The sequence below is a fragment of the Monodon monoceros genome, unplaced genomic scaffold, assembly GCF_005190385.1.
Source record: "Monodon monoceros isolate NGI ecotype Baffin Bay Population unplaced genomic scaffold, NGI_Narwhal_1 Super_Scaffold_9, whole genome shotgun sequence".
Taxonomy (NCBI): domain Eukaryota; kingdom Metazoa; phylum Chordata; class Mammalia; order Artiodactyla; family Monodontidae; genus Monodon; species Monodon monoceros.
In genome coordinates, this window is record NW_021703786.1 from 8,415,814 (window position 1) to 8,436,145 (window position 20,332).

Genomic DNA, 20,332 nt, shown 5'->3' on the forward strand with positions numbered 1-20,332 from the left:
TTGTAAAGGATTGTATGTGGAAAGGACCTGGTATTTTGCTGTGACTCTAGGTATTACTTCATAAAAATTTATGGAAACTGGGTTGGGCACTTTTAAGAAGAGCCAAGTTTATGTGAGCCTCTCCCACAAGTGTAGAACAGATTCTCATATTTTACACTGATAAACTCACAGAAGAAGAAAATTAAGGCTTCTTTTTTTTTTCCAGGAAGCAAAGCTAACAGATCAGTTACCACTTATCATTGTGTGTGATCGATTTGACTTTGTCCATGATTTGGTGCTCTATTTATATAGAAATAATCTTCAAAAGTATATAGAGATATATGTACAGAAGGTAAGTAATACTTAGATAACTTTAAAATATAATCTTGTAGATTTTACTGCTCACACTGGAAATCTTCATCCTTTTGAAACTCTGTGTCCAGTAAGAGTGGTCTGCTACAATGGCTTTCAACTTTTTTTTTTTCCAGCAGAATCCTTTCTTTGATTAAAATTTTACATGCATTCCAAGTAGGTAAAACAAAACAGAACTGCTGTAGTTGAAAAAATTGAGTGGCCTACACCCTACTTATTTGATAGCCTTTGTGGTATCCGTATGGAGGCCATAGGCTGCAAAGCGTAGTATTAAAACCGTCTTAAATAAAGATATTAGAAACTTCACCTTCTAACTCCAGAAATAGAAAGGCAGTTTTGCTATGATGGAGGCCTTTTGTTTTCACAGTCATTCTGTGACTTTAGCTTCTTTGGACTTATTTGTCCTTTGGAGCAATGCTGAAGTAATTAATTAACCAAGGCAGACTTCCTGCTAAATTTCTTTGTCTAGTTGTAAATTTAGACTCAGTTTATTACTGAATTTTAAAACTGAGCTTGAAGAGGGAAATGAGTTTTATTTTTTAAAACTCCTTTTGGTTTTGCTTATTAGTAACGTAATGACATTCTTCTTCTTTTTTTTTTTTTTAAACCATAGGTGAATCCAAGTCGACTTCCTGTGGTTATTGGAGGATTACTTGATGTTGATTGCTCTGAAGATGTCATTAAAAACTTGATTCTTGTTGTAAGAGGTCAATTCTCTACTGATGAGCTTGTTGCTGAGGTTGAAAAAAGAAACAGGTGTAGTACTGTTTTAATCTTCATAACTAAAGATAAATTATTAGTCTCTTTTAGCTTGGTAATGAATAGAAGTATGACCTGTCAGTTGCCTAAAAGCTACTCAGTAACTCATGGACCTTAATTCCCTGGAGATACCTAATTTAGAAGTGATAAGCTAGCTGTAGCTTGCTCTATTTCTGAAAAAAAAAAAACTGTTTTCTGAACTATTACAGCTGTCATATAGAATATCTGTTAATCTAGTTGATCACCTTCTTTGCATGCTTATACACAGAGTCAAACCATGTAGCTATATGTTTTTAATGTAAACTATGTAAAAAGCCTCCTTTTGGTTAGGTATGATACCACCATATTTAATAACTAATTCTTCTCTGATAAATTCTTCTCAAGCATGACAAAAGAAAAGAGTTCCCTGTGTAACTCTGGATTAAACTCATATTTAAATTGAACCTTGATATGATAATATGAATTACGAATTTCCAGTAGAGGAGAACATAGTGTGAGTGCTTCTAATACTTATACCGTGAAGTCTTTTTTTAGCCGGGACATTTTGTGTTCAGAAAGTGCTGACGTAGTAAATGAGGTTAGTGGGTTGGTATAATAGTAGGAGGTTGGTATAATAGTAGGAGGTTACTGTAGCTATGAAAAGATTATCAAGAATGGGGTTTAATTTTAACCTGAGGTGGTACAGGTGTTCTGCTAATGGTATTCAGAGTTTATATCTGAATGTTTCAAACATTCAGAAAATGTTTGAGAAATTTTTAAAGTTTGAGACTAAAGTGATTATAGGTTGTAACAATTTTGTTATTTAAACCATGGTAAAAGAGTATTGGTCATCTGGACCACTGAAATATAAGCTATAACTTAGCAAAACCATGGCCCTTGGTGGAGTGATTGTATGACTGCTAGAGGTATTAAAGCTAGAGCTTCTAAAGCTACCAGATTTTGTTCCCAGTATATATTTAGGGTACTATTTCTTTTGGCTTTAGGTAATGTTGTATGTTACTTGTGTGAAAATTAAAAGGAACTTCAGATAATCAGGCCTATTTTTTCATACCACATCTCTATCCTACTCCTAAACAAAACTTATCCAAAGTCCAGCCGTTTTGTCCAGTTTTAAGAACAATCTATGAACCTATAATCTTCTTTTTTCTATATCCTATCTAGATAATGTAGCAGATAGATCTGGGAGAGTATGTAAGACAGCCTTATATATACCTTCTGTGTAATCTTGGGCAAATCATTTAACCATCTCCAAGTCTTAGTTTCGCAATTTGTAGTAGGCGTGTTGAGAATTCAAAATAGTGTATGGGAAAGTACATTATAGACCGTAAGGTACTTACATAGTGTGTCAAGAATGTGCTATTTATAATATAATATGTGTATATGTGGGGTGTTTTTGTGTGTTTCTTTTCCTTTTTTTTTTTTTTTTTTTTTTTTTACTAGATTGAAACTGCTTCTGCCTTGGCTGGAGGCTAGAATTCATGAGGGCTGTGAAGAGCCTGCTACTCACAACGCTTTAGCCAAAATCTACATAGACAGTAATAACAACCCAGAGCGATTTCTTCGGGAAAATCCTTATTATGACAGTCGTGTTGTTGGAAAGTATTGTGAGAAGAGAGATCCACATCTAGCCTGTGTTGCTTATGAACGTGGCCAGTGTGATCTGGAACTTATTAATGTGAGTACTGCTAGCTGAATGTGTACAGAGAAGACTGCATTTTTTTTTTTTTTCTAAAGTAAATTTATTTATTTATTTTTGGCTGTGTTGGGTCTTTGTTGCTGTGCGTGGGGTTTCTCTAATTGTGGCGAGCGGTGCTGCTCTTCGTTGCGGTGCGCGGGCTTCTCATTGTGGTGGCTTCTCTTGTTGCGGAGCACGGCCTCTAGGCGCACAGGCTTCAGTAGTTGTGGCACACGGGCTCAGTAGTTGTGGCTCGTGGGCTCTAGAGCACAGGCTCAGTAGTTGTGGCGCACAGGCTTAGTTGCTCCGCAGCATGTGGGATCTTCCCCGATCGAGCCCACGTCTCCTGCATTGGCAGGTGGACTCTTAACCACTGTGCCATCGGGGAAGTCCCAAGACTGCATTTTTTAAAAACCTTATATATAATGTTGGATTAGTGAATTTTGAGAGTTTCAGAGTGGTTTTAGGTAATATGGAGCATCTTTGGAAGATACATGCTCTTTTAAAAAACTTTGCTGATAATTATGAACTTAAACTGGCCAAAGTAGTTGATTAAGCTTATATTCACCCATTAACATTTAACCCCACTAGTTTTATCACTTATGTTCTCATACACTCATATGTACACACACACATATATGTATATGTTTATATATGTGTGTATGTATGTATAGACACATATAAATTTTTAACCATATGAGAATAAATTGCATACCTCATGGCCTTATACCTCTTCATTGTGTATTTATTAAGGATAAGGATATTCTCTTTCATAACCACATTGTAGATGGCAACCTCAGTCAGTCTGACACAAGTAGAATACTTTTTACAGTCTGTTTTATTCCAGTTTTGTCAATTGACCCAGTAATGTCCTTTAAAAGAAATTTTTTCCCTCCAGTCTAGGATTACATATTGCATGTACTTGTCATATCTATCTTGTCTCTTTTAATCCAAAACAATTCTTCACACTTTCTTTGTCTTTTATTGACAGACATAACTGTAAAAATAGTCTTTTTCTCTATGTGTAACTTTTTATTGAGGTAAAATTCACATTACATTAACCATTTGAAAGGGAACAATTCAGTGGCAATTAGTACATTTACAGTGTTTGTAATCACTACACCTCTCTCTAGTTCCAAGTTTTCATCGCCACAGGAGGAAATCCAGTACTCATTAAGCAGTTGCTCCACATTCCTGCCTCCTTCCAGCCCCTGACAACCTCCAAACTGCCTTCCGTCTCTGTGGATTCACCTATTCTGTATATTTCTTATAAATGAAAAGTCTTTTTTAAAAAAATAGAATGTTCTTCGCTTTGAGTTTCTCTTATTGTTCCTCCTGATTAGATTTAGATTGTACGTTTCCATCCAAAATTTATTACTTAAGTGATGTTTTGTTTTTCTCATGCTATAACATGCAGAAGCACCTAATGTCCTTTTGTCCTTCATTTTGGGGGTCACTTTTTGTCAAGTTGTCAATTTCTCCTATTGTATAAATAGATTTCCCCTTGCAGATGTTAAGTAGTTTGTGAAGAGACATTTAAGACAATGCGAGAATCCTACTGTGTGTGTGTGTATGTATGGCTCCCCTGCCCCCCAGTTTTGAATCTATTGATTCTTATTCAACCAGTCTTAATGTGTTGGTTGCATAATAACGATTTTCCAACTTTATCCCTTTCTCCACATTTATCAGTCAGCATGCATATATTCATGCACTCATGAGTTCTGTGGGTTATAAATCCATTGTTTTGATTTTCAAATTACTCCAGTTTTGACTGATAAAAATCCCATCAACCTGCCTCTCATGGCTTTGTGTCGTGGTCTCATTGCTCTTGGAGCACTTTTTTGTTTCCTGGCCCAACAAGTTATACCATGCTCATTTTATACCCTCCCCAGCCCTGGATCATTCATTTTTCTGGGGAACTTTGATCCCTTTTAGTGGGGAGTACCATTAGAAACCCAGATCTAGGCTCTAGGTATATTTCCTTCTAGGGTCTTTTAGTGGTCAGAGCTAGGATATAATGCATCTATGTACATACACATTAATATATGAATATATGTATGCATATACACATGGGAAAATAAACACACAAGAATAGTTAGTAAAACACTGAAAAGAAACCTATGAAGGTGCACTAGCCCTACCAGTTATTAAAGCACATTACAGAGCCTCTATAATTAAAACTTGGCATCCTGGTGCATGAATAGATAGTCCAGTAGAGTAGAATATGAAGTCCAAATATAGATCCCACATCAGGGTGCTTTTTAAAAGCCTCCAAAAATTAATAAGTATGTTTTTTCTGTTGATTGAATTTTAATAAGAAAAATATGGTTGTGACCTATTAAAGATACATGTAAAAGTAATGGATTTTTTTTTTTGCTATAAAAAAATAAACTAGGTATAATGATAGGAAATAACCTTTTAAAAGTAAAGTCAGTCTATAAAAAGGTTTTATCTCTTACCATGAAATTAATCTTTAATATCATTTAGGTTTGCAATGAGAATTCCCTCTTCAAAAGTCTTTCCCGTTATCTGGTACGGCGAAAGGATCCAGAACTGTGGGGTAGTGTGCTGCTGGAAAGCAATCCTTACAGGAGACCTCTCATTGATCAGGTAAAATTGGCAAATGTGTTTAAGGCTCATCTTTTTAACTATGAATAACACCTTTTGCCTCATCATATACCAAATATACTCAAATGGATCATATTTAACTATGAGAGATGGCAGTAAAAAGTAGTAGAAAATAAAAATTGTACTAAAATATATATATATCATAAATGTTAACAAAAGTGAAATATATCTTCTCGAAGAAAATACATCCCAAAAGAGAGAATTTAATTATATAAGACTTCCTCAATTCATCATAGTTAAAAGGATAACAGTAAATTAAACATTTAATAAAATGAATAAGAATTGCTATTTATTAATACCTAAGAAGTGACTCAGTTGATTAGAAACGTTCAAGACAGTGGTAAATCAGCAAAGGATAAGAATTGGTGAGAAAATACAAATGACCTAGTGGGTAAATGTTAAATAAATCTCAATAGAGTAAGCATAGACCTGCAAAGGAGATGCGGGTTTATATCTATATAAAAATTGAAAACATTTTTTAAAACCTTAAAAATTGAAGGTTGTTAATAATGGTTTTTAAATTGTTGGTAGGAGTATAAATATAGAAGGGAATAAATTAAAGAATATTAATTTTTCATTCTTAGGAAGCATTTCTAAGGAAAATTCCCAAGTTAATACAAAGCTTCCTAGAAAAAATGTTCATTGGTGCATCTGGGAACTATGCAAATAGCCAGAAATAGAGGAATTATTGAGTATATAATGCCACATCTGTATGGTTGAATTGTATGTAATCATTAAAGTGATAATGAGGAGTGGTTATTATGGATAATATTTTAATCAGGGAAAAGATAGAAATTATGTAATTAGGGTGATTTTTTTTCAAGAGAACGAAAGTATACATGTTACAGGTATATGTGGATTTATGTATAAAGACCTTTGGGTGGTAAATTTAAAGGTATTTTATCTCGTTCCTTCTTCTCTGCCTGTTTCATTTTCTACTGAGGCCAGCTTATTCTTATTAGATAATATCATCAAAACCACCTTGACTCTCAGTACTTATTCCCTGTATATCCTCTGCAGGTTGTACAGACAGCCTTGTCTGAGACTCAGGACCCTGAAGAAGTGTCAGTAACTGTCAAGGCTTTTATGACTGCAGACCTTCCTAATGAACTCATTGAACTGCTGGAGAAAATTGTCCTTGATAACTCTGTATTCAGTGAACACAGGTATCCTGTGAAGAGGGGTCTATTGGCTCTTTATAGTTAGTCTTTAATTATAGCCTGTCAGTTTGGAGAAGGAACAGAGACAAAGATTAGAGAATGTTGTCTAAATTCTCACTTTTCTAATACCCTCTTGTCACCCTACCTCCTGAGGCGAAATACTCTTTAGCTGCAGTGTTTTTTCTTTATGACTAATGAGCTTTTCAAACACTGCATTCAAATCTTTCTTTCTTAAAGGAATCTGCAAAACCTCCTCATCCTCACTGCAATCAAGGCTGACCGTACCCGTGTTATGGAATATATTAACCGCCTGGATAATTATGATGCCCCAGATATTGCCAATATCGCCATCAGCAATGAGCTGTTTGAAGAAGCATTTGCCATTTTTCGGAAATTTGACGTCAATACTTCAGCAGTGCAGGTAAATCTACAGATTACCTGAGTTGATTTACTAAGTGTAGTACCTTGTCTTGATTCAATGTATGTATTGTCCTGTGAGAATGGGCATAATTTATTGCTGTGGCAATAGAAGAGCAATAAAATCCTAACCGTTTAAATGTAATTGCTGTGTGGTAAGATTCATTGTACTGTAACTCTGATTAAAAATTGGTTGCCTAGGTCTTGATCGAACATATTGGAAACTTAGATCGGGCATATGAATTTGCTGAACGCTGCAATGAACCTGCAGTCTGGAGTCAGCTCGCAAAAGCCCAGCTACAGAAAGGAATGGTGAAAGAAGCCATTGATTCTTACATCAAAGCAGATGATCCTTCATCCTACATGGAAGTTGTTCAGGCTGCCAATACTAGTGGTATGACTTCTCACTTTTATGTGTTTGCCACCTCAGAAAATGTACCTAAGCTAAGCATTAAGTTATATGTCTCTTCTGTATTAAGTAGGAGTTAGAGACTGCATGGCTGTTTGCCCTCCGTCTTAGTTCAGATAAAGAGAGTCTGTTTTGTGAATTTAAAAGTTCCATGGGGAAGTTTAATTTTCTGTTTTGAAGTCTCAAAATTCTCACCTATCTCTAATCCAATAACTTTAAGGAAAAAGGGGATTCAGCTATTCATTTGGTCAGTAATAATACAGAGGCATAATAGAAGTTTCACTATTTTGATGCCTTTCACTGTTTATATTTGTTATTCTCTATACTGTCTCTTTGAAGGGGAAATTAATAGCAATTCTCATTTGCTTCAGTGAAAAGATAAATGTTGGTATATTAGTGTTTGGAGTTACTTATTTGTTTTTCTATACCTAGGAAACTGGGAAGAACTGGTGAAGTACTTGCAGATGGCCCGTAAGAAGGCTCGTGAATCCTATGTGGAGACAGAATTGATATTTGCACTGGCTAAAACAAACCGCCTTGCAGAGTTAGAAGAGTTCATCAATGGGCCAAATAACGCTCATATCCAGCAAGTGGGTTTCCTGTTCCGATTTTTTTTTTAGGAGTGTAAAAATAGTTGAGCAACTTCATTAGCTTAGTAGGATCAACAAGTGGCAACTGAAAGTTTCTAAGGAAAAATATTGTTTCTTAGTATTAAATTGAGTTGTAACTTTGGAAAGAAGATTAAGTTTAGGCTTACTGAAAATGGTTTTTGTTTTTTTTTTCAGGTTGGTGACCGCTGTTATGATGAAAAAATGTATGATGCTGCTAAGTTGTTGTACAATAATGTTTCCAATTTTGGACGCTTGGCATCTACTCTGGTTCACCTGGGTGAATATCAGGCAGCTGTTGATGGAGCTAGGAAAGCTAACAGTACTCGAACATGGAAAGAGGTAATGTAAACAACAGTTTGGGTGAAGAATTAAGATGCTATTTAGGAATGTTCTTTAAACTGATTAATTGAATTAACCAGCCATGTTTACACTTGAGTTCACATAATTGCAATTCTTTAAATTGTAGGTCTGCTTTGCCTGTGTAGATGGGAAAGAGTTCCGTCTCGCTCAAATGTGTGGGCTTCATATTGTAGTACATGCAGATGAATTGGAGGAACTTATCAACTACTATCAGGTAATTAACTGAGTCTTTTGTATTAACTGAGATCTTTTGCCACAGATATTCTTGTCTTTAATTGCATTTTTCTCTTATTTAGGATCGTGGATATTTTGAAGAGCTGATAACCATGTTGGAAGCAGCACTGGGACTTGAGCGAGCTCATATGGGGATGTTCACCGAATTAGCTATTCTGTATTCTAAGTTTAAGCCACAGAAAATGAGGGAGCACCTGGAGCTGTTCTGGTCCAGAGTGAACATTCCTAAGGTAACCAACCTTTAATTTTAAGGCAACTCTGTAGCTAAAATGAATACTTTAATTTTAATTAAAAGAAAGGGTTTTTTTTTGCTGTTAATTAGAATTAGAGACCCCTATCTATCTAAAGCAATTAAATCTTTCTTATGCAGGTGCTAAGAGCTGCAGAACAAGCTCATCTTTGGGCAGAATTGGTGTTTTTGTATGACAAGTACGAAGAATATGATAATGCCATAATTACCATGATGAATCATCCGACTGATGCGTGGAAAGAAGGGCAGTTCAAAGATATCATTACCAAGGTGTGTACCTTCTTCAGAAGAGAAAGTCTTCTTCAGAAGAGAAAGAGAAAGCTCATTAGGAAGTAACTCTACCTCATGTATGGATTTTTGCTGTTTTAGGTTGCCAATGTGGAACTATACTACAGAGCAATACAATTCTACTTAGAATTCAAGCCACTGTTGTTAAATGATTTGCTGATGGTGCTGTCTCCACGGTTGGATCATACTCGTGCAGTCAATTATTTCAGCAAGGTAATAATTTTTAAAACCTCAAAACTTCTTGGTTTTGAGACATTCTTGGATAACTTTTGTCCATGGAACTTTAGCAATGTACGACATTTGTAACAAACTCTTATTTTAAAGGTTAAACAGCTACCACTGGTGAAACCATATTTGCGTTCAGTCCAGAACCACAACAACAAATCTGTGAATGAATCACTGAACAACCTCTTTATTACTGAAGAAGATTATCAGGTAAAACTTTTTGGTTCTTTCATGTATTCTCAAAACTCAGGTTATCATTGAGTTGTAAAGTTGGTATGTTCTGCAGTAAAAACAAAAAGCCCATCATCCCTTAGGACTGTAAATAGTAGGTACTTGAGTGCCACAGATCTAAATTTAGTGAAGTTTTCAGGATTGGTAAATCTGATGTCTCCTAATTAAATGCCAAGTTTGCAGAATTCTGCTTAGATCTTGTCCAAGTTAATGCTTTAGAAAAATACCTAAACATCTAGACTGTAGACTGAGTTGAAAAAGTTTTGGAGCTCTTAAACTAGTCCATAAAACTTACACAGTATTAACTCTTTTAGTCACTCTTTTTCTTGCCCAAGAGCATATTAGTACCTGTCTTTTAGTAAACTTTCCCTTGTGAAGGATTTTGCAAAAACAGAATTAAAGTTAAGGTTAAGCTAGTTGCCTTTGTCTTTCTCTTACTGTCAACATGGTTTTTTTTCAGTCTCAGATCCCATGCTGATCTCTATGACTGAATATCGTGTTGAGTTGTATCAGGAGTTTACCTAGAGCATAAAACCTTACCCTCCAGATTACAAATCCTTCCAATTTCATAACCATTCGCGTTAGTCCTTGATACTGAAAACTTTGGAGAAAAACATGGTACCTTTAGAAATTTTATAGTGCCTTGAAGGACTTTATTGTTAAACAGTTAGATTGAGGAATGTTGATACTTGTTCATATTACAACTTTGCGGTTTGATTCTTGAATCTAGGCTGTCGTATTACAATAATGGCTCACTGATCAAGTCATATTATACATATATATCATGTAAGGTATTGATCATATTACATACAGTCAGTCATACACAGTAATGGCTCATTGATCAAGAATGGTGGGACATAAAATTTAAACTAAAATGAAGTACTGGTTTGGCATTTGAATGGCTTTGTTTTATTTTTTAAGGCTCTGCGAACATCGATAGATGCTTATGACAACTTTGACAATATCTCGCTTGCTCAGCGTTTGGAAAAACATGAACTCATTGAGTTCAGAAGAATTGCTGCTTATCTCTTCAAAGGCAACAATCGCTGGAAACAGAGTGTGGAGCTGTGCAAGAAAGATAGCCTGTACAAGGTGAATAAAGTTGGTGGGGGTGGGGCTCTTAAGCCAAATACTAGATGATCTGTGTTAACCCTGGAATGGTATATTATAAGTGGTTATGGTCTATAAAAGTATTAGTTTTTGCAAGTATGAGAACTGCCTTTAAGCTCCTGCTTGAGGAGATGATAATTAAGTCGATTTCTTGATTCTGGAGGCTGTCTTATGTTTATGTCAAACGTCTCTTTGTTTTAAAAAAAAAAAAAAAAAAAAAAGCTTTACCCTGTCTTTTCCTTTTCTTTCAGGAAATCCTTAATTTAAATGATATAACTGGGAGGTTTTTTCCCCATTGTATTACTTAGTTTACCAGTTCAGTGTATTTGAATTTAATGTTTGACCTTCATCCTTTCCTTTAAATAGGATGCAATGCAGTATGCCTCTGAATCTAAAGATACTGAGTTGGCTGAAGAACTCCTACAGTGGTTTTTGCAGGAAGAAAAAAGAGAGTGCTTTGGAGCTTGTCTCTTTACTTGTTATGATCTTTTAAGGCCAGATGTTGTCCTGGAAACTGCATGGAGGCACAATATCATGGATTTTGCCATGCCCTATTTCATCCAGGTCATGAAGGAATACCTGACAAAGGTAATGGCACCTCTGAGAACTAATTATCTTGAGGATATGTAAAATTCCATGTACAGACTTTGTTTTCAAATGTTTTTTTCTCTAGTAGAAGTAATTTAGTTGATCATAAAATATTCCTATCCTCCAGTAATTTTTAATATCTCACAAATGACATTGAATGGAAAGGGAACTCAAACATAACTTGTCAGAATGTTTACCCTCAGAATACCTCAGAATGTATTTCTGAGGGGCGAATAGTATTATGTCCATGTTGTATGGGTTTTTTTGTTTTTGTTTTTTTTTTAATGTTTGATAGAAACCTTTTTGTCAAAATAATGTCTTCCTCAAATCAATTCTTGTAACTCAGATGACCATAACTTAGTAGTGTAGATTCCCTTCTGTTTGGTCGGTTCTTGACTTTAATATGTATGTCTGTTTCCCCTAGGGAAGCTACACCTATATTCTTAATAACCTGTTAATCTTCTCAATATTTTGATAGTTTAACCCCTTATTTAAAAATATTGTAGGAGGTTAACAATTAATGACACGTTTCGTAAAAGTGCATTAAACAAGCTGGGGGTATAATCATTTTATAAAATTCACTTATTCATCTTAATGTCCATTTTTGATGTTAAGATGTTTTTTACTTACCCCTGTCCTCAACAGTTACTAGCTTTCATACTATAGAACATATTTAAATGGTCCTAAAGAATCCATTTTGTCAAAGCAAAACATGCTTATTAAAATCAGAGTTTCATATCTGATCTCTTCAAAATGCCTGAGTTAAAGTGGGGGGAAGAGCACTACTAACAACCCCCAGTATAACTGAATATTTCCTTGGGCTGCCATCTAATTAGATATCATGTGTTAGTTATAATTTTTTAAGAATTAACATTTTCTGTGTATAAACTGCTTAAAGTCCAGTGTAAGAGGAAAAACATTCACCTTGTGTCTTAGCCATAGATGAGAATAGCTTCTTTTCTTATGCATAATGCCAACTTGTGAGACCTGGCTCTAAGCTGCTGTTAACCGAAGTGCTGTAAATTTTACTAGTGATTAAGCTGCTTTCTTTCACACTGACTCTAGCATAAACTCTTCTGCGATAAGCTCTGAAGTTAAAAAAAAAAAAAAAAAAATTCTAAGTTTTGCTTCCAGTATGCCCTTTATTTTCACTTTTCTCATACCTTTTTTAGTGGTTAGATGTTTCTCCCCTAAACCTTTGTTGCTGATTCTACCTTTTTATGCTCAATATGGAATTTGATTTTTTTCTAAGCTGCACCTTCTGAATTCCTTTGCAGGTTGATGCAATAAAGGAAAAGGTGAAAGTTGATTCTTTTCCATCTTTAAGTCTGGAGGACTAAGTCTAAGGAATTTGCATGATTTTTTTTCCTTCCTTTTCTACACTGCTGCTGCTGCTTTTTCCCCCGATAAATTTTCACTAAAGCCTCTGCAAGTCCCTTGAAACATAACTATAATAGAGCTCTAGGACATTAGTAGATGTTTGCTACTAATCGGCTAATAGGCTTTAGGAAGGGCAGGAGGCTAATCAGTAGTTGGTTCACAGTCTCTCTTAAATATATTATTAAAAACTGAGCATGTTGAGTTTCCATATTAATTCCAAAGTTTCAGGAAATTTCTCTTCCCTGTCAGGGTATCTGGACCATAATAGGATTTTCTCAATACTCGAAGTAAAATTAAACAGCCTCTGGTTTTATTTTGTAAGCATGCCTGACAGTTGCTGAATTTATATATGTATATACATGCCCTAAAAGGCTTTTTGGGGTTTTTTGGTATTGAAGGACTGTGATCCAGTTTCTGATCTCTTGATTCTTACTAATTTTTTGCTGAAAGTAGATACGAGAGATACTAGCTGCTTCCGAAGAGACTTTCCTCATGTTTCTCCAGGTGTCCAGTTCTTATGGTGCTAGTCCATTTTCAAGAGGAATCAAAACTTTTAAAACCATCAGAGTAGCTTGCTGTAATTGTTGCTAAGCAACATGGATTATTTCTGTATATAATGAAACAATATTAACTTATACTTTCTGTAATAAGGTACATCTCTGAAGCTACAAATTTGCTCTTATCCATCCGTTGGCTTGTCCAAGGTCAAATTTAGGTACCTTTTGGTCACTGCTTCCTTCATTGGCTTGTCTCCATCCCAGTATAAATGAAACAAACTTAACAAACTTACCTCTGGTATCAAATTGTGGTGAGAAAAGGGTGGGAAGGTAAAGGACAGTTGAAACAATTTAAAAGAATTTGGAGGGGGGACAGTGCCTTGGAATTATGTTGAACCAAACTGGAGTCACCATTGGAACTTAGGGCAAACCTGAGTAAAATGCATCGTGTGTGAGGCCCTTCAGCAGCTAGTAAGCAAGGCAGTTAGAAAGCGTGTGTGTGAAAAATAGGTAATTGAACTGCAGTGTTATGCATTGTTTTAAATCAAGCATGTACAACAGTCATTGCAATTACATCATACTACTTTTGAAACTCTTAAAGCATTGCTGTGGGCTGTGTGTGTTTCTTGAGAGCCTGTATAGAAACAGTCATCTTCAGATCTCACTTCTTGCTTCAGTACTTTTGCCTTTTTTTCATGCACACATACACCAAAGTAACTGACTGCATGTTAACTTTTCCTCTGCAGCATATTGCAGTCTTTGTGGAAAAGCCTTTTACATTATAGTGAATTTTCAGTAGTACAGATGGAACTGAACTCAGTGACATGCTTACCTGTAATTTTTCTTTTTTAATCCAAGGATCAGAAACTTTTGTTACAGCTCTTAACAAAAGCTTGTGTTCATAAAAGCCTTCTCTGCTTTTCTTTTTTGAGCAGTCTAAATTGGGTCAGTGGAAACAATAATTGGATGTTGCTGTGCCAGAGGCTGTCCCATGAAATAGAAAAATCAAAAATTTTTTTGCTTAGCTTGATATTACTTCTTCAGAGTTGTTACTTTTTGTTTCGTCCCTATGCCCAACCTGCCCATGTCTGTGCCTGGGCATTGTGACATTGCTAGCTCTTCTAAGTCTTTAATGTACTTCTGTAATAGGACTTCTGTCTTCAACATCTGAGTCAGACATTAACTTTTAAACACGTGTTCACTTTAGATTCCTTTCCTTGAAAGTCTGGAAATGTATTATGCAGTGGTGGTTTTTTGTTGTTGTTTGATTTTTCTTAGAAGTTATTAACATACACTCATCCATATTTTTTTTGTATAACCTCTTTAGCTATACTTACAGTTTTGTGTAACTATTTAGGTTAACGAAACCCCATCTGACTGCCCTTGATGGCACAAACTGCGCTTTAACTTATAAAGCTGCAGTAATTTTTAAGTTTGGGTGCCAAGCAGTGGGTATTTCTCATGGTACTTATACTGCATAGTAGTCTTTAATTTGATATTGGGGTAATTTGTAACACATGAGCACTTAGGTTATAAAATAGAAAAATGGTATACAAAAGCAAACTAACCCATCTTCCTAGGGTAGAAAAACCACATTTTATCTGAAGATGTCTAGAGTCTACCTGAGCTTACTTTTCTCACATTTTGCTCCCTGACAAATTAGGATGGATTAGACCCACATTTATGGTATTTAATAGAAACAGTAAAAATATGTATAAAATACTGTCCTAACCTTAATGGCCTATGTGAGGATTGAAACACTATTTTAAATAATTTCAGATAGAGACTAGGCACTGCTTTAACCTTTTTGGGACCCAGTCTATAGTAGCCTTTTCACTGAAGTCTGCATGTCTTTTTTTGTGAGTGATTTTTCACTATTGCCTTTTTTGAAGAACATGCAGTGAACATTCATTAAAAAGTTCTTTCCTGCACTCTGCCTCCCCATCTCAGCGCACTTAGGACTTTGAAAGCCACTGTAATAGATAACGTTGAGATCTGAAGTTTAGTTTTACTTCAAGTATAATGATAGACCAACTATAAGACTTTTAAATACAGTCTAAGAGACAGATATAGTACAGTTTAAAAGGTAAATGGAAGTGGTATGGTGGAGATTCCCTAATCCCAGTGTCCTAATGTCATTCTCCCCAGTCCTTCACAGAATTCCAGATTCAAATCATGTTAGTCCTAGAAGGAACTCTGTAGATTATCTCATTCAACTGACTCACTACATAGACAAGGAAATTTGAGGGTCAGTACAATGGTTTGCCAGGGTCACACAACTAGTTAGTGGAAGGATCTATGTATTCCAGCTCTTTTCTTCCACTAATATATTTGGACTCCTCTACAGTATTATTTCTGTCTGATACTATCCAGTTTTACTTAGAATGGCTAGCATATAGTAGCCACTTGCTTCTTTGGCTTAATTAAAAGCAAAAAATGTCTTCCTCAAAGAAGTTGGGGGAAAATCAGGCATTCCTAGTTCCTTCTTAGAAAATAGAGCATCAACACATGCAGCCTGTCTTTATATAAAAAGATTGAATATGGAGCCACTTGAATCTTAAACTTCAGTCCGCACGTAATCAACATTGACAGAAGCTGTGCACAGTTGGCAAAAGATAGCTCATTCTGCACAAGTGCTTATCCAGTCACTAGACTCATTTCACTTTTTTGAATACCATTTCCTTTGGGGAGGGAAGTCTTGCCAGGTCATGAGTTCATTATTATTATCTTTGATAGGGTTTAAACTTCATTTGAGAAAGTGGTTCCTTCTCGTTGTCTCCCTCCCTCAGGCTGGCTGCATCCTAGCATGCCCAGTTTTAGCCTGGCGTGAGCTTTTATGGCATTTATAAATCCCTCCTTCCTGAGGGTTTATAATGACAGTGCTAAAAATCACCTTGACTGAAGTATGAACATTGCCATTGAATTTGAGGGGGGCTGAGAATGTTCTTTCTACTCTAGTCTGTTTTATTTTGACAAAATTTAACATACTAAGGCTTTTCCACTTTCTGCCATAAACTAGGTTTATAATACTTTTGAGGTTGCTAATTACCATTACCTGTTTTTCTCCAGGTGGATAAATTAGATGCTTCAGAATCACTGAGAAAAGAAGAAGAACAAGCTACAGAGACTCAACCTATTGTTTATGGTAATCTCTTTCTCTCTTTAACCTCACAGAAATATAGTAGACAAACAGTTCATTCTGTGGGGATTCTATCTCAAAATAGAAATGTAGTAAGCTCTAAAGTGCAAAAAGCTCACTGAGTTAAGGAATAAGTCTATTATTTTTTTTCTGAAAACAGTCTTAAAGCGGGCACTGACATTATTCACTAAGATGATTTTTTTTTTTTCTTTCTGTTGCTTTACTCACTAAGATAATCTTAAATGCAAAGGTAATCTCAAAAAACAGTCAGTTGGGGCTTCCCTGGTGGCGCAGTCGTTGGGAGTCCGCCTGCCAATGCAGGGGACACAGGTTCGTGCCCTGGTCCGGGAAGATCCCACATGCTGCGGAGCGGCTGGGCCTGTGAGCCATGGCCGCTGGGCCTGCGCGTCCGGGGCGTGTGCTCCGCAGGGGGAGAGGCCACAACAGTGAGAGGCCCGCGTACCACCAAAAAAAAAAAAAAAAAAAAAGTCAGTTGAGATCATAACCTAATTTACCTAATGCCTGGTCACTGATTGCTTATTCATGAATTACTGAGAAAGATGTGTTGGTGAGCTCAATTTTCAGAAGTACAAAAGGTGAGAGAACATGCCAAGGTCATCTTAAGTATGCTTTACAGAAATAGTACATCTCTTTAAATTCTGACTAGGACAGAGAACTGGATAGCGTTTCCATTTGAGAACTTTCCAGAGAGATAGGATCTTCAGACTCTCAGTGAATATTTAAGGCAATTTAATTTCTTCTTACATGTGCCTTTCTGAAATACTTCCCCTTTCCATTTCACTCACGGTGAACAGATTGATTTGAGCAACGAATTTGAAGGGTATAGTTTACAGCACTTTAAGCAGGTGGTGTTGGGAGGAGGGTATAAAATTACGGCTGCTGTATCTCAACCTGCTAAAGGAAATGATAGTATACAAATCTCTTATGCCATTATCTCCTTTTTACTATAGATAAGGACTTTGGGAATGTAGAGGACAGGGTAGTTTTGATAAAGTTGGAGAACATAAAGTAGATTCTTAGAGATGGGAGCAAGATGTTTGACATATTTGATATAGGAAACAGTAGAAACAGAAACAGGGTGGATGTAATAATTGGGGGGCATCTACTGAATTTGGCTTATCTTCAGGGTATTTAAATGCATAGTCCTTGTAGGCAGTTGAAAATGGGGTTGAGCCAAGGACAGCTGTGACAGTGCCACCTTCTCACCATTCCACCTGCCCAGCCGGCTAAGGAGAGGCATGATGTTGGCACTACTCTGGCACTTCTTTCAAGCCTCTCCTTCCCTCCCCCTCAACTGTCTTGAAGTCTCTGCTGTTTGTCAGAGATTTGCAGACTCATGGGGTTTTTCTTTGTTGTTTTTGTTTTCTCATCATTCCATTGTGATACTAAGAAACTAAGAAGCTTAATGAAAAAATAAAATGCTTATGTTGTTAAAAAAAAAAAAGAAAATGGGGTTGAAATTTCAAGGTAGATCTCAGTATCAAGGTTAGAAGTGTTTTTTTAATAAACTGCTGGTTCCTGAAGAGTTCACTCACTGAAGACGGTTTTGGTTGTTATTCACAAAAAGGAGAGACATGAGGTCACTTGTGGGAGAAATCTCGCCCTAGGTTTACGTTACAGTGGGAGATTAAGAGTAGTACCTCTTTTGCAGGGGGTGGGGAGAGGTGTTAGGTGTATTCTCCCTCTAAATAAGCCAGGTTCTCAACAGGTCGTTTCCTGTATGTGTCAATAACTATTTAAACGTCATGAGAGTGTTAACTTAGTATTTGAAAGAGGTTGTATCCTCTAATGTATTTCACACCTAATGCATATTTGAATATGCCTTGTCTTTGACTTCTTTTTTTTTTTTAGTACTGGATACTTTGCTAGAAATGCATTTGGTTTTGTTACCATTTAGACGTGTCCAAATCAGGAATTTAAATCTAACTATAAAAGTTCAGTTGTGTTAAAAATATATCTGTTAAAAAATTGTTCCCCTGTGCTAATTATATTGTCACCAAATAAAATGTGCAAACACCATGTGGTGATAGGCTTATTGCTAGATGTCTTGCCTAAGCATGTCGAGCATGCATGTGCTTATTGCTTTAAATGATGTATGAAGTAACATAATCACTGTTACAGTTCTGGCCTTCAGCCCTGCATGGTTTTTGTTGGCTGTTTAGGCAGGACCCTTCTCAGGGTGACTGTCATGGTGAAATTGAGACAGGCAGAAGTGCCCCCACAAAATTCATTCAAAGTAGAATGAATTATGTTGCTAGAGTAGGGAGACTGGGGTGTGATCATCCTACGATGCTAACAGTTTCTCCCACCTCCTTGCCCCCCACCCCTGCTCCTTTTTGTTTTCTTCTGTAGGTCAGCCCCAGTTGATGCTGACAGCAGGACCCAGTGTTGCAGTCCCTCCCCAGGCACCTTTTGGTTATGGTTATACTGCACCACCCTATGGGCAGCCACAGCCTGGCTTTGGGTACAGCATGTGAGACGGAAAGCTGATCCTGTAGTCGCCTATTTTCGTACCGAAACATCGTCTCTACCCGCTTCTCAGTTTATAACGGGGGAAAACAGGCACATGTTCTTGTAACCTTTATTTCATGAAGGACTACTTTTTGTTTCTAACTGTAAACTTGGATCACGTATGTTAAAAGCTTATTTCACATTCCACATCATTTTAGAATTTATTTTCAAAGGGGAATAGTTTCAGTGTTTTATTCACTTGGGCTTTTTTTCTTCCCCCTCATTCTTTGAAGAAGTGCTTAATATTCAATCTGTTGTGAAGAACCTGATTTGCACTCCGTAGTGTTTAAAGAAAAAAAAAAAAAAAACTCTAATATTGAATCTCTTAAATTTAGTGTATGTAAACAGCTTACAGTATGTATTGTCTAAATGCATTTAAATCTCTTTTATTCAAAGAAAAGCTAAAGCAGAGATATTGGTATGTGACCATGCAAGACTGTCAATGCCAACAAAGACAACACTAATCGGCATATCCTACACTGGACTGCAGTGCTCTCCAGATCGTTTGAAAAATGCAGTACAGACAACTTGCCTGACTTAAATGAGCGTAAAAGGCCCTCTAACCTATGCAGGTTTCCTCATTACACATATAGAAAGTGCTAGTGTGGTTTTGCTCACTTCATATGTAACAGGTGCCCTTATGTTGTGCTGTATGTATCCTGTGCTTTTTTTGTGGGACCATTCCATTCAGGAGCAAAGAGCACCATGATTCCAATCTGTGTGTATTTACTAACCCTTCCCTGAGGTTTGTGTATGTTGGATATTGTGGTGTTTTAGATCACTGAGTGTACAGAAGAAAGAATTCAAACAAAATATTGCTGTTCTTCAGTTTTGTTTGTGGAATTTGAAATTACTCAAATTTAAAATAAATTACTGGACTGTGGAAATAACATGTAGAATGGCAGTTTTACTTAAATATCTCTCAAACTTAAACCAAATGAACCATTTCATATTGGATACTGAGGCAGTATAGGAAGGCATGAGAGCAGAAGTGGAATGAAGATCGGGACGTGTGAAAACACTGCATTACACTGCGTGCACTCCAGTAGTTAATAAGGTACATGCAGTTGTCTAAAGAACCAGTCAGTGCTGAAGTGGGCTACACTTCTACTACCTCCATCATTTTAACCGAGGGGGCACTTTAGGTGTTTATCTAAGCATTTCATTTATGAAGAGATCATGGATGTTAAATTATATTGAAGTAAGACTATACAAGCATGTAGTTAACATGCTGTTCTTCAGCATGAATTGTAAAGGCCCCCAAATTGTGGGTATTTTAAGTTGATTTCTTTTAAACCAGTGTTTGAATTCAAGTTTTTTTGCTTATGGCTGAGAATGTTACTCTTAAGTTCATTTCACTGTTAATTCTCAATAGTTAGAGCCCCCTAACCTAGCTTTGTATTGCTCTGTAACTCTAGGTCAAGCCATTGACCATAAACTCCACAGAACGTTTTTTTAAAACTTAGAACTCCTGCTTTTCCCCACCTT

The 20,332-nt window shown here is 36.3% G+C and overlaps 1 protein-coding gene across 3 annotated transcripts in view; it reads left to right on the forward strand.

Moving 5' to 3' along the window:
* CLTC (clathrin heavy chain) overlaps nucleotides 1-20,066 on the forward strand; it is a 58,775-nt gene extending 38,709 nt beyond the window's left edge. For 2 of the 3 annotated variants that reach the window (XM_029211076.1, XM_029211078.1), the window contains exons 15-33: nucleotides 206-331; nucleotides 965-1,107; nucleotides 2,551-2,785; nucleotides 5,273-5,395; nucleotides 6,434-6,579; nucleotides 6,811-6,994; nucleotides 7,192-7,384; nucleotides 7,832-7,989; nucleotides 8,185-8,349; nucleotides 8,477-8,584; nucleotides 8,667-8,834; nucleotides 8,975-9,124; nucleotides 9,224-9,355; nucleotides 9,467-9,577; nucleotides 10,520-10,690; nucleotides 11,075-11,296; nucleotides 12,574-12,594; nucleotides 16,243-16,318; nucleotides 18,686-19,734. In XM_029211076.1, the coding sequence (XP_029066909.1) occupies nucleotides 206-331; nucleotides 965-1,107; nucleotides 2,551-2,785; nucleotides 5,273-5,395; nucleotides 6,434-6,579; nucleotides 6,811-6,994; nucleotides 7,192-7,384; nucleotides 7,832-7,989; nucleotides 8,185-8,349; nucleotides 8,477-8,584; nucleotides 8,667-8,834; nucleotides 8,975-9,124; nucleotides 9,224-9,355; nucleotides 9,467-9,577; nucleotides 10,520-10,690; nucleotides 11,075-11,296; nucleotides 12,574-12,594; nucleotides 16,243-16,318; nucleotides 18,686-18,810 (2,757 nt within the window). In that variant the 3' untranslated portion in view covers nucleotides 18,811-19,734. Of the gene's footprint in view, nucleotides 1-205; nucleotides 332-964; nucleotides 1,108-2,550; nucleotides 2,786-5,272; nucleotides 5,396-6,433; nucleotides 6,580-6,810; nucleotides 6,995-7,191; nucleotides 7,385-7,831; nucleotides 7,990-8,184; nucleotides 8,350-8,476; nucleotides 8,585-8,666; nucleotides 8,835-8,974; nucleotides 9,125-9,223; nucleotides 9,356-9,466; nucleotides 9,578-10,519; nucleotides 10,691-11,074; nucleotides 11,297-12,573; nucleotides 12,595-16,242; nucleotides 16,319-18,685 lie in introns of all 3 variants that reach the window. The other variant, XM_029211077.1, reaches the window with a different exon arrangement.
* Nucleotides 20,067-20,332: the final 266 nt, after the last annotated feature.